At 46.7% G+C, this 12,576-nt stretch overlaps 1 protein-coding gene across 1 annotated transcript in view; it reads right to left on the bottom strand.

Annotated features, from left to right (window-relative positions):
• The window catches only part of LOC139539319 (phosphatidylinositol phosphatase PTPRQ-like), a 64,240-nt gene that overhangs the window by 45,893 nt on the left and 5,771 nt on the right, over positions 1-12,576 (bottom strand). Inside the window, 5 exon segments of the mRNA XM_071342145.1 lie at positions 3,346-3,402; positions 3,516-3,585; positions 3,734-3,803; positions 4,451-4,543; positions 4,967-5,076. Of these exon segments, the coding sequence (XP_071198246.1) occupies positions 3,346-3,402; positions 3,516-3,585; positions 3,734-3,803; positions 4,451-4,543; positions 4,967-5,076 (400 nt within the window).

Genomic DNA, 12,576 nt, shown 5'->3' with positions numbered 1-12,576 from the left:
GACCGCATGGTCAGAACATGACCACAACACAACTATGCGGTTGCAAACGTGTGTGTGTGTGTGTGTGTGTGTGTGTGTGTGTGTGTGTGTGTGTGTGTGTGTGTGTTCGCCAGTCTAACCTGTGAGTGTGTGTATCCCAGGTAGGTGATGAGCAGGAGGAGAGTGAGGCCCATGATGGAGTTAGCACAGTTAGCTGGTCAGAGGCAGCAGGTTAGAGAGGAAGAGGCCGTGTTAGCGTCTAGTGCTAGCCATTATCGAAAGATTCTAGATTATAGGGCTTAGTCCAGAGTTAGCAGTTAGCATGAAGGTCTAGTTTGCAGTTCTTCAGTCCAGTGCTGTCAACAGTTTAGCTACAGCAGGTCAGTGTTACAGCAGGTTACAGCAGCTTAGTTCTTAGAGCAGTAGTCCAGGCCTAAAGTAGTAGCCCAGTCCAAGAACAGTTAGCCACGGTTAGCCGGTTAGAGTTGAAGAGTTTCAGGGCAGTGCATACCACAGTAAAGTAGAAACAGTTAGAGCAGGTAAGTTACAGTAGTAGTACTAGTCCAGGGTAGCAACAGGTTAGCTTCAGCAGTAGTATTTATAGTCCAGCTCTGGTAGTAACCCAGTCGTCCAGTGGTCAGCAAGTTAGAGTCAGAGAGAGTCAGGACATTGTGTCCACCATAACTCCATGCAGGCACTCTCTCTCTCTGTCTCTCTCTTTCTGGGGAGAGCAGCTTCACTGAATAAATGATTCAGGGTTTAGCTCAGGAGGTCTACCTAATAAATAATGAGCTCTATTACTCAACCTGTGTGTGTGTGTGTGTTAGGTTACATTGGGGGTTATCTGACACCTGGCTGCTGAGCAGGGCTGGGAATGGTTTGGGTCTGGGGGAGCTACAGTGCCTTGCAAAAGTATTCATCCCCTTGGCGTTTTTCCTATTTTGTTGCATTACAACTTGTAGATTACATTTATTTGGATTTGGATTTCATGTAATGGACATATACAAAATAGTCCAAATTGGTGAAGTGAAATGAAAAAAAAACTTTTTAATTAAAGAAATAAATAATAATAAACGGAAAAGTGGTGCGTACATATGTATTCACCCCCTTTGCTACGAAGCCCCTAAATAAGATCTGGTGCAACCAAGTACCTTCAGAAGTCACATAATTAGTTAAATAAAGTCCATATGTGTGCATTCTAAGTGTAACATGATCTGTCACATGATCTCAGTAGATATACACCTGTTCTGAAAGTCCACAGAGTCTGCAACACCACCAAGCAAGGGGCACCACCAAGCAAGTGGCACCACCAAGCAAGTGGCACCATGAAGACCAAAGAGCTCTCCAAACAGGTTAGGGACAAAGTTGTGGAGAAATACAGATCAGGATTGGGTTATAAAAAAAATATCAGAAACTTTGAACATCCCACGGAGCACCATTAAATCCATTATTTGAACATTTTAAGAATATGGCACCAGAACAATCCTGCCAAGAGAGGGCCGCCCACCAAAACTCACGGACCAGGCAAGGAGGGCATTAATCAGAGAGGCAACAAAGAGACCAAAGATAACCCTGAAGGAGCTTCAAAGCTCCACAGCGGAGATTGGAGAATCTGTCCATAGGACCACTTTAAGTCGTACACTCCACAGAGCTGGACTTTACAGAAGAGTGGCCATAAAAAAGCCATTGCTTACAGAAGAAAATAAGCAAACACGTTTGGTGTTCGCCAAAAGGCATTTGGGAGACTCCCCAAACATATGGAAGGAGGTACTCTGGTCAAATGAGACTAAAATTGAGCTTTTTGGCCATCAAGGAAAAAACTATATCTGGTGCAAACCCAACACCTATCATCACCCCGAGAACACCATCCCCACAGTGAAGCATGGTGGTGGAAGCATCAAGCTGTGGGGATGCTTTTCATCGGCAGGGACTGGGAAACTGGTCAGAATTGAAGGAATGATGGATGCCGCTAAATACAGGAAAACCTGTTTCAGTCTTCCAGAGATTTGAGACTGGGACGGAGGTTCACCTTCCAGCAGGACAATGACCCTAAGGATACTGCTAAAGCAACACTTGAGTGGTTTAAGGGGAAACATTTAAATATATTGGAATGGCCTAGTCAAAGCCCAGACCTTAATCCAATTGAGAATATGTGGTATGACTTAAAGATTGGTGTACACCAGCAGAACCCATCCAACTTGAAGGAAATGGAGCAGTTTTGCCATGAAGAATTGGCAAAAATTCCAGTGGCTAGATGTGCCAAGCTTATACCCCAAGAGACTTGCAGCTGCAATTGCTGCAAAAGGTGGCTCTACAAAGTATTGACTTTGGGGGGGTGAATAGTTATGCACGCTCAAGTTTTCTGTTTTTTTGTCTTATTTCTTGTTTGTTTCACAATAAAAAAATATTTTGCATCTTCAAAGTGGTAGGCATGTTGTGTAAATCAAATGATACAAACCCCCCCAAAATCTATTTTAATTCCAGGTTGTAAGGCAACAAAATAGGGGAAAATGCCAAGGGGGTAAATACTTTCGCAAGCCACTGTATGTGCTAGTATGTTTCTCCATAACTCACTTGTGTTGATGTTAATAGAAGCAGGTTAACTTCTCGTCTCCACTGCTGCTGATAACATCTACTGTGTAATCGCTTCCTTGTGTGTGTGTGTGTGTGTGTGTGTGTGTGTGTGTGTGTGTGTGTGTGTGTGTGTGTGTGTGTGTGTGTGTGTGTGTGTGTGTGTGTGTGTGTGTGTGTGTGTGTGTGTGTGTGTGTCTGTGTGTCTGTGTGTGTCTGTGTGTACCTGTACGTGTCTATTGTGTGTGTGGTAGACAGAGACAGATCCTTGGATGGGCAGCAGGCTGACAAGGTACTGGTCCACATACCCCTCTGACTGCTCCCAACGCAGAGAGAAGTTCTGAGCAGACACACTCACACACCTCGCACACGGCCCTGTACTGAGAGAGAAAGAGAGGGATAGAGATGGAGGGAGGGACAGATAGAGATATATGTCTTTTTGTGTAGAAAAACTCATTCTGACTGGCTGGGCCTGGATCCCCAGTCGGTGGACCTGGCTGCCAAGTGGGTGGGGCTATGCCTTCCAGGCCCACCCATGGCTGTGCCTCTGCCCAGTCATGTGAAATTCATAGATTAGGGCCTAATTAATTTGTTTCAATTGACTTATATGAACTGTAACTCATTAAAATCATTGAAATTGTTGCATGTTGCATTTATATTTTTGTTCAGTAATAGTTGTGTTGCACTCCTGTGGTTACGGTCAGGGAGGCTGCTGTCCCCGCCTCTCCTTGTCTGATGCTCATGTTGTAGCTACAGCCGTGCCTCAACCACTAGCGTGTGGTTTCCCACAGTTACCCTGTGGAAGTCAAACTGGCCAATGGCAGTGTCCCACTTCACCACGGCACAGGGAGACTTGGAGGAGAGACATGGAGGAAGACATGGAGGAGAGCAAGGGAGCACACACCAGCAGACCTGCAGCACACACACACACACATTAGTATAACGTCTCATCTGGCTCATCTCACACTCAGCTCTGTCTCAGTCTCTCCACATATCTGAGGGTCAAAGGTTACAACTAGGAACTCTGATACGGCCCTGATATGGCCAGCCACATTTAGAGTTGCCACAAAGAGGTTGATTTGTGTGTGTGTGTGTTTGTGTCTTACGTGTGGACAACTGTGTAATGACAGGTTGGCTGGTGTATGATCCCAGCAGGCTAAGGATGGTAATGTCATAATCTGACCCTGGGGTCAAACCTCCAACTTGGAGACTGTTGCTATGGACCACCATCTCACGACATGACGACATGTCCCCTGATGGACACAACAGTAGCTAAGAAGAACACACACAATCAGACAAAACATTAGAGGACAAAATAAAATGTTGGATGTTGTTTGGGCAAAATCAAATGTTGTTTGGGCAGTGACAAACCCCAAATCAATGACATAGAGCGAACAGCATTTCTGTTTATCTGGACAGAATAAAGCAGTAAGTCTGTCTGTGTGTGTGTATTGTGCTTGGTCATTCTCCCTGGCGGTGGCTGTGGTGGGGGGTCATACATCTTTAAAGGGCCGGTAACCAGAGCCAATCTGCGCTGACGACGATCACTAGGCAACCACCAGGTGAGTGTGTTCTCTTGAGTGTTACTTGACCCACCTGTCCTGCTTCCTCTTATGAAGAACTCATTCTATGTGTGTGTGTGTTAGTGTGTGAGAGAGAGAGAGTGATGACTGTGTGTTTGTACATTTGTGTGTGCATGTGTGTATGTAAAGGGCTTATTATGAATGGGTAAACTGAGACTGTTGTTGCTAATGATTTGCCATTGTTAATGATTTGTTAGGGGATGTAAATGATAAACTATGGAGAAAAGAGGAAAGGAAAGGAAAGGAGAGGAGAAGAAAATAGGAGAGAGAGAGAGGAGAGTGTAAGGGAGAGGATAGGACGGTGTACTACCTTGTACCCCTCCATCCCCCTGCGGCAGCTCCCCAGCTCACAAACACTGATGAGGTCACATCCTCTTCCACCAGCAGCACTTCCTGTGGGGCTCCTGGGACTAGAGAGAAACAACAATCAGAACATCTGTTGTCATATCAGTCAATCAACATTCCCCTCGTCGCTCTCAACCAATCTTAATTAATCGTACTGGGTTCGTTGTATGTGGTTAATATGTAGTGTGTGTGATGTGTTGTGGAGGTTTGTGTGTGTGTGTGTGTGTGTGTGTGTGTGTGTGTGTGTGTGTGTGTGTGTGTGTGTGTGTGTGTGTGTGTGTGTGTGTGTGTGTGTGTGTGTGTGTGTGTGTGTGTGTGTGTGTGTGTGTGTGTATGTATAAAAAAAAAAAGCATTTGAACTTGACCTTGACCTTGACCATAACCTCTTAAACTCTGAATTCCTCAGTTCCTGCTGGAACCTCCCAAGATAACTCACAGTTGCTGCCAGTCAAATATCTGGTGTGTGTTTGTGTGTCTCCATTACTCACTGGTGTTGATGTCTATAGAAGCATGGGGGAGCTTGCTTCTCTCTCCATTGCTGCTGATAACATCTACTGTGCAATGGCTTCCTGGGGAGAGGCCCTCAAACATGTAGGACCTACACACACACGCTCGCACGCACGCACACGCACACACACACAAACATGAAAACACACACAAACAGAACCAGTGTTACCCAGACAGCAAGGGGCAGCTAGATCAGCCAATAAGAACAGTGTGCCAGGAGGGCAGGACTCACCATGTCTCCTGGGCAGAGGTTCAGCTGCTGATTGGAGGTTTGGTTTGTAATTGCCTTTCACCTCGCCGCTGGACTGGGAGCTAACATACACGCACATGCACACACACACTGATTAAGCAGAGCCAGGGAGACAGGTGTGTGTGTGTGTGTGTGTGTGTGTGTGTGTGTGTGTGTGTGTGTGTGTGTGTGTGTGTGTGTGTGTGTGTGTGTGTGTGTGTGTGTGTGTGTGTGTGTGTGTGTGTGTGTGTGTGTGCGCGCCTGGTAGCAACCCAGAGAACACTGCCCTCTGAACACACACCTTCTGGACCTAACACACATATATTAACATATTCTATAGATATGCGGCCGAGTATCTATATAATGTGTGTGCAACTCACATGAGATGGCGCTGCAGAGATGGATAGCTGCCGTCTTACGGGCGCCTGACCAATTCTGTTCTTTTGTGTGTGTGTTTTTTACGCTGATTTTGACTTTTTTGGTACATAATATTTCCACCATAATTTCCTATGACCGGAAACAGCTTCTGGACATCAGAACAGCAATCACTAACCTCGATTTAGATGAAGACATATTTTTCAAAGAGGCAGCAGCTGTGGATGTACTGCGCATCCCAAACCAGGCCCTAATCTCTTTCAAGTCCCGGAGATTCTCCCTGATGAGACTACGACGGCGAGTAAATAAACCACATCTACCCTCAGGAATGTATAATAACTAGAGAAAAAACTGGACGAGCTCCGTTCGAGACTATCCTATCAACGGGACCTGAAGAACTGTTATATCCTATGTTTCCCGGAGTCGTGGCTGAACAAGGACATGGACTGAACAAAATAGAAACGCAAAATGTAACAATTTCAAAGATTTTACTGAGTTACAGTTCATATAAGGAAATCAGTCAATTTAAATAAATTCATTAGGCCCTAATCTATGGATTTCACATGACTGGGAATACAGATATGCATATGTTGGTCACAGATACCTTAAAAAAATTATAGGGGCATGAAAAACACCAGAAAACCAGTCAGTATCTGGTGTGACCACCATTTGACTCATGCAGCGCAACACATCTCCTTCGCATAGAGTTGATCAGGCTGTTGATTGTGGCCTGTGGAATCTTGTCCCACTCCTCTTCAATGGTTGTGCGAATATGCTGTATATTGGCGGGACCTGGAACACGTCGATCCAGAGCATCCCAAACATGCTCAATGAGTGACATGGCTTGTGAGTATGCAGGCCGCCAATAACTGCATCAACGACATCGTTCCCACAGTAACCGTACTTATATATTCCAACCAGAAGCCATGGATTACAGGCAACATCCACACTGAGCTAAAGGCTAGAGCTGCCACTATCAAGGAGCAGGACACTAATCCAGACACTTATAAGAAATCCCGCTATGAACTCTGATTAGCCATCAAACAGTCAAAACGTCAATACAGGACGTAGATTGAATCCTCTGACGTTCGTTGGATGTGGCAGGGCTTGAAAACAATCGTAGATTACAAAGGGAAACCTAGCCACGAGCTTCCCAGTGACGCAAGCCTACCAGACAAGCTAAATTCCTTCTATGCTTGCTTAGAGGCAAGCAACACTGAACCATGCACGAGAGCACCAGCTGTTCCGGATGACTGTGTGATCTCACTCTCCGTACCCAATGTGAGTAGGACTTTTAAACAGGTTAGCATTCACAAGGCCGCAGGGCCAGACTAATTACCAGGACACGTATTCAGAGCATGCGCTCACCAGCTGGCATGTGTCTTCACTGACATTTTTAAACTCTCCCTGACACAGTCTGTAATACCTACATGTTTCAAGAAGACCACCATAGTCCCTGTGCCCAGGAACGCCAAGGTAACATGTCTAAATGACTATCACCCCTGTAGCCATGAAATACTTTGAAAGACTGATCCTGGCTCACACCATCATCCCAGACACCCTGGACCCACTCCAATTTGCATACCGCACAAACGGATCCATAGATGATGCAATCTCTATTGCACTCCACACCACCCTCTCCCCCCTGGACAAGAGGAACACCTATGTGAGAATGTTGTTCATTGAGTATAGCTCAGCGCTCAACACCATAATGGACTTCAAGCTCATCACTAAGCTCAGGACGCTGAGACTGAACACCCCCCTGCGCAACTGGATCCTGGACTTCCTGACGGGTCGCCCCCAGGTGGTGAGGGTCGGTAAAAACACATCCGCTACGCTGACCTTCAAAACGGGGGTGTGTACTTACATCCCTCCGGTACTCTCTGGTCACCCACGACGGTGCCTGATCACCGACGACGATGAGACAGCTTATAGGGAGGAGGTCAGTGACCTGACAATTATCATGGCCCACTCCACACACACCAACACAGTCATGAAGAAGGCACGGCAACGTTTCTTCCCCCTCAGGAGGCATGAAAGATTGGACATGGGCACTCAGATCCTCAAAAAGTTATACAGCTGCACCATTGAGAGCATCTTGACTAGCTGTATCACCACTTGATATGGCAACTGCTTGGCATCCCACCTAAGGGCGCTACAGAGGGTAGTACATACGGCCCAGTACATCACTGGGGCCGAGCTCCCTTGCTATCCTGGACCTCTATACTAGGCGGTACCGATACAGCAAGTCTGGAACCAACAGGACCCTGAACAGCTTCTACACCAAGCCATAAGACTGCTAAATAGTTATTCCGGGTAGCTATTGGGTAACTATTTAACTATCTGCATTGACCCTTTTTGCACTAACTCTTTTGACTCATCACATACACTGCTGCTACTGCTACTGTTTCTTATCTATCCTGTTGACTATTTACTTTATCGCTACCTACAGATGAAGTCGGAAGTTTACATACACCTTAGCCAAATACATTTAAACTCAGTTTTTCACAATTCCTGACATTAATCCTAGTAAAATTCCCTGTTTTAGGTCCGGTAGGATCACCACTTTATTTTAAGAATGTGAAATGTCAGAATAATAGTAGAGAATGATTTATTTCAGCTTTTATTTCTTTCATCACATTCCCAGTGGGTCAGAAGTTTACATACACTCAATAAGTATTTGGTAGCACTGCCTTTAAATTGTTTAACTTGGGTCCAACGTTTCGGGTAGCCTTCCACAAGATTCCCACAATAAGTTGGGTGAATTTTGTCCCATTCCTCCTGACAGAGCTGGTGTAACTGAGTCAGGTTTGTAGGCCTCCTGGCTCTCACACGCTTTTTCAGTTCTGCCCACAAATGTTCTATAGGATTGAGGTCAGGGCTTTGTGGCCAATCCAATACCTTGACTTTGTTGTCCTTAAGCCATTTTGCCACAACTTTGGAAGTATGCTTGGGGTCATTGTTCATTTGGAAGACCCATTTGCGACCAAGCTTATCCACATAATTTTCCTGGCTCATGATGCAATCTATTTTGTTCTTCGGCTTGCAAGCCTCCCCTTTCTTCCTCCAAACATATCGAACGTCATTATGGCCAAACAGTTCTATTTTTGTTTCATCAGACCAGAGGACATTTCTCCAAAAAGTACAATCGTTGCCCCCATGTGCAGTTGCAAACCGTAGTCTTGCTTTTTATGGCGGTTTTGGATCAGTGACTTCTTCCTTGCTGAGCGGCCTTTCAGGTTATGTCGATATAGGACTCGTTTAACTGTGGAAATAGATACATTTGTACCTGTTTCCTCCAGCATCTTCACAAGTTTCTTTGCTGTTGTTCTGGGATTGATTTGCACTTTTTGCACCAAAGTACGTTCATCTCTAGGAGACAGAATGCGTCTCCTTCCTGATCGGTATGACGGCTGCGTGGTCCCCTGGTGTTTATACTTGCGCACTATTGTTTGTACAGATGAACGTGGTACCTTCAGGCGTTTGGAAATTGCTCCCAAGGATGAACCAGACTTGTGGAGGTCTACAAATTTTTTTCTGAGATCTTGGCTGATTTCTTTTGATTTTTCCATTATGTCAAGCAGAGGCACTGAGTTTGAAGGTAGGCCTTGAAATACATCCACAGGTACACCTCCAATTGATTCAATTGATGTCAATTAGCCTATCAGAAGCTTCTAAAGCCATAACATAATTTCTGGAATTTTCCAAGCTGTTTAAAGGCAGAGTCAACTTAGTGTATGTAAACTCATGACCCACTGGAATTGTGATAAAGTGAATTATAAGTGAAATAATCTGTCTGTAAACAATTGTTGGAAAAATGACTTGTGTCATGCACAAAGTAGATGTCCTAACCGACTTGCCAAAACTATAGTTCATTAACAAGAAATTTGTGGAGTGGTTGAAAAATTAGTTTTAATGACTCCAACCTAAGTGTATGTAAACTTCCGACTTCAACTGTATCTACCTCATTTACCTCGTACCCCTGCACTGTCAGGACCCGGTGCGAGAAACAGTCACTAATAATTGGCAGAACCCAGAAGATGAGGCAGACACAGCAGTACTAGAGATGGTGGTTTAATAAAAAATAGATATCTTCCAAAATACAAAAGAAAATCCACAAAGTGGTAAAAACAGCAAGGGAAAAAACAAACCTCAAAAGACCAATCCAAAAATACACGAGAACAAAACCAGAGAACCTCTGGAAAATCCAACAAGAGAAAAATTTTCACAAAGGCTGGGGCTGGGTGCTAACATACAAACACTGAGCAAGGAACTAAGGAACACACAGGGTTTAAATACTAACAAGGGAATGACTTACAGGTGCAAACAATAATTAGGGCAAGAAAAACAAAAGGTACAAAAAAGGTGCAAGGGGGACATCTAGTGAACAAAACCAAACAGTCCTGGCCAAAACCTGACAGAATCCCCCCCCTAGGAACGGCTCCTGACGTTCCTACCAGCCTTCTCAGGGTGGAGGACCCTGAACTGACGAATGAGGTCAGGGTCCAGTATGTCCTTGCCAGGAACCCAGGAGCGCTCCTCGGGACCGTAGCCTTCCCAGTCCACCAGATACTGCCAGGACCGCTGCACCCGGCGGGAATCCAGTATCCGGTGGACGGTATAAGCCGACTGGCCACCAATGACACGGGGCGGAGGGGGAGGTCTGCCTGCCGGGATAAGGGGAGAAAAAACAACAGGTTTTAATAAAGAAATGTGAAATGTGGGATTGATTTTAAGGGATCTGGGTAAGTGCAGGCGAAAAGTAACGGGATTGACTCTCCTGGCAATCTTAAAGGGACCGATGAATCTCTGGGACAGCTTGCGAGACTCCACCCTTAGCGGTAAGTCTTTTGTTGAGAGCCATACTCTCTGGCCGGGGTACAGGGTAGGACCGGGACGGCGACGTCTGTTGGCTTGTCGCTGGTACTGCTGTGAGGAACGCAGAAGATTAAGACGGGCCTTCTTCCACGTAAGCCGACAGCGTCTGATGAACCTCGAGGCTGAAGGCACTCTGACTTCTGCCTCCTGGTCCGGGAACAATAGCGGAGCATAGCCAAACTGACACTCATGCGGAGACATACCAGTGGAGGAGGAGCACAAGGTGTTGTGCGCGTACTCGGCCCAAACAATGAAGGATGACCATGTGGACGGGTTGTTGGAAACCATACATCTGAGGGTGGTTTCCAGCTCCTGATTCATCCTCTCAGTTTGGCCGTTGGACTCCGGATGGTACCCTGAAGATAAACTGGCCGTGGCCCCTATGAGTTGGCAGAAGGCCTTCCAAAACCTTGAGGCGAACTGGGGACCTCTGTCGGAAACCATATCTTGCGGAATACCAAAGACTCGGAACACATGGTTAATCACCAACTCAGCTGTTTCCTTGGCAGAAGGTAACTTAGTCAAGGGAACGAATCTGGCCGCCTTAGAAAACCTGTCGATGATGACTAGGATAGTAGTATTACCATGGGACGGAGGAAGGCCAGTAATAAAGTCCAATGAGATATGGGACCAGGGTCGGTGGGGAATAGATAGAGGGTGAAGGAGTCCTTGAGGGCGGAGGTGAGAAGATTTGCCCTGGCAGCACACGGAACAGGCCTTGACGAAAGTGGCAACGTCTTCTTTTATGGTGGGCCACCAGAACTTACGCTGGATGAACTCCAAGGTGCGACCTACGCCCGGGTGACAGGTGAGGCGAGAGGAGTGCCCCCACAGAAGGACTTGGGACCTTGCTGCCTTGGGAACAAACAACCGATTAGCAGGACCTCCTCCAGGGCCCGGTTCGATGGCTTGGGCTTGTTTCACGGTATCCTCCACTTGCCACGAGATCGGAGCCACAATCTTAGCGGCCGGAAGGACAGTCATGTCAGTATCTTCTCGAATGGCAGGAGAGTAGATTCGTGACAAGGCGTCCGGTTTGAGATTCTTCGACCCGGGTCTATAGGTGAGAATAAACTGGAATCGGCTGAAGAAAAGAGACCATCGAGCTTGTCTGGAGTTCAACCGCTTCGCCTGCTGGATATACTCCAGATTTTTGTGGTCCGTAAGCACTTGAAACGGTTGAGAAGCCCCCTCGAGCCAGTGTCTCCATTCCTTCAATGCCATCTTAACCGCTAGGAGCTCACGATCCCCCACATCGTAATTCCTCTCGGCCGGGGTAAGCCGGTGAGAGAAGAAGGCGCAAGGATGAAGCCTCTTGTCTTCACCCCTCTGAGACAGGACAGCTCCAACACCCACCTCTGATGCGTCTACCTCCACCACAAAAGGTTCATCCGCCGTCGGTAGTGTCAGGATGGGAGCAGAGAGGATGCGCTGCTTGAGTCCTTGGAAGGCCGTCTCAGCTTCTCTTCCCCACAGAAACCTTGTGTTGCCACCCTTGGTTAACGCTGAGAGAGGGGCTGCCACCGAGCTGAAGTTCTTGATGAACTTGCGGAAGAAGTTAGTGAAGCCCAGGAAACGCTGAACTTCCTTAACGGACTTGGGGGTGGGCCAATCTGCTACCGCCCCTACCTTCTTGGGATCCATCTGGACTCGACCGGGTTCCACTACAAATCCCAGGAATTGTACTCGAGAGGAATGGAATTCACACTTTTCAGGCTTAACGTACAAATGGCTGTCTAGAAGGCGTTTGAGCACTTGTCTGACATGCTTAGTGTGTTCTTGAAGGGAGCTCGAAAAGATGAGGATGTCATCCAAGTAAACAAACACGAAAATGTTAAGCATATCCCTAAGCACATCGTTTATGAGCGCTTGGAACACAGCCGGGGCGTTGGTCAGGCCGAAGGGCATCACCAAGTATTCGTAGTGACCAGTAGGCGTGTTGAAAGCGGTCTTCCACTCGTCACCGGGTTTGATCCGCACAAGATGGTATGCGTTCCGCAGGTCAAGCTTAGTGAAGACCACTGCTTCCTGGAGCAGCTCAAAGGCTGTGGCCATAAGGGGTAGCGGGTAGCGGTTACGGACGGTTATGGCATTAAGTCCCCGGTAGTC

This window comes from Salvelinus alpinus, chromosome 15 (assembly GCF_045679555.1).
Source record: "Salvelinus alpinus chromosome 15, SLU_Salpinus.1, whole genome shotgun sequence".
NCBI classification, from domain to species: domain Eukaryota; kingdom Metazoa; phylum Chordata; class Actinopteri; order Salmoniformes; family Salmonidae; genus Salvelinus; species Salvelinus alpinus.
Note: the sequence above shows the minus strand (reverse complement) of the source record. Positions and strands in the feature narration are given on the sequence as shown.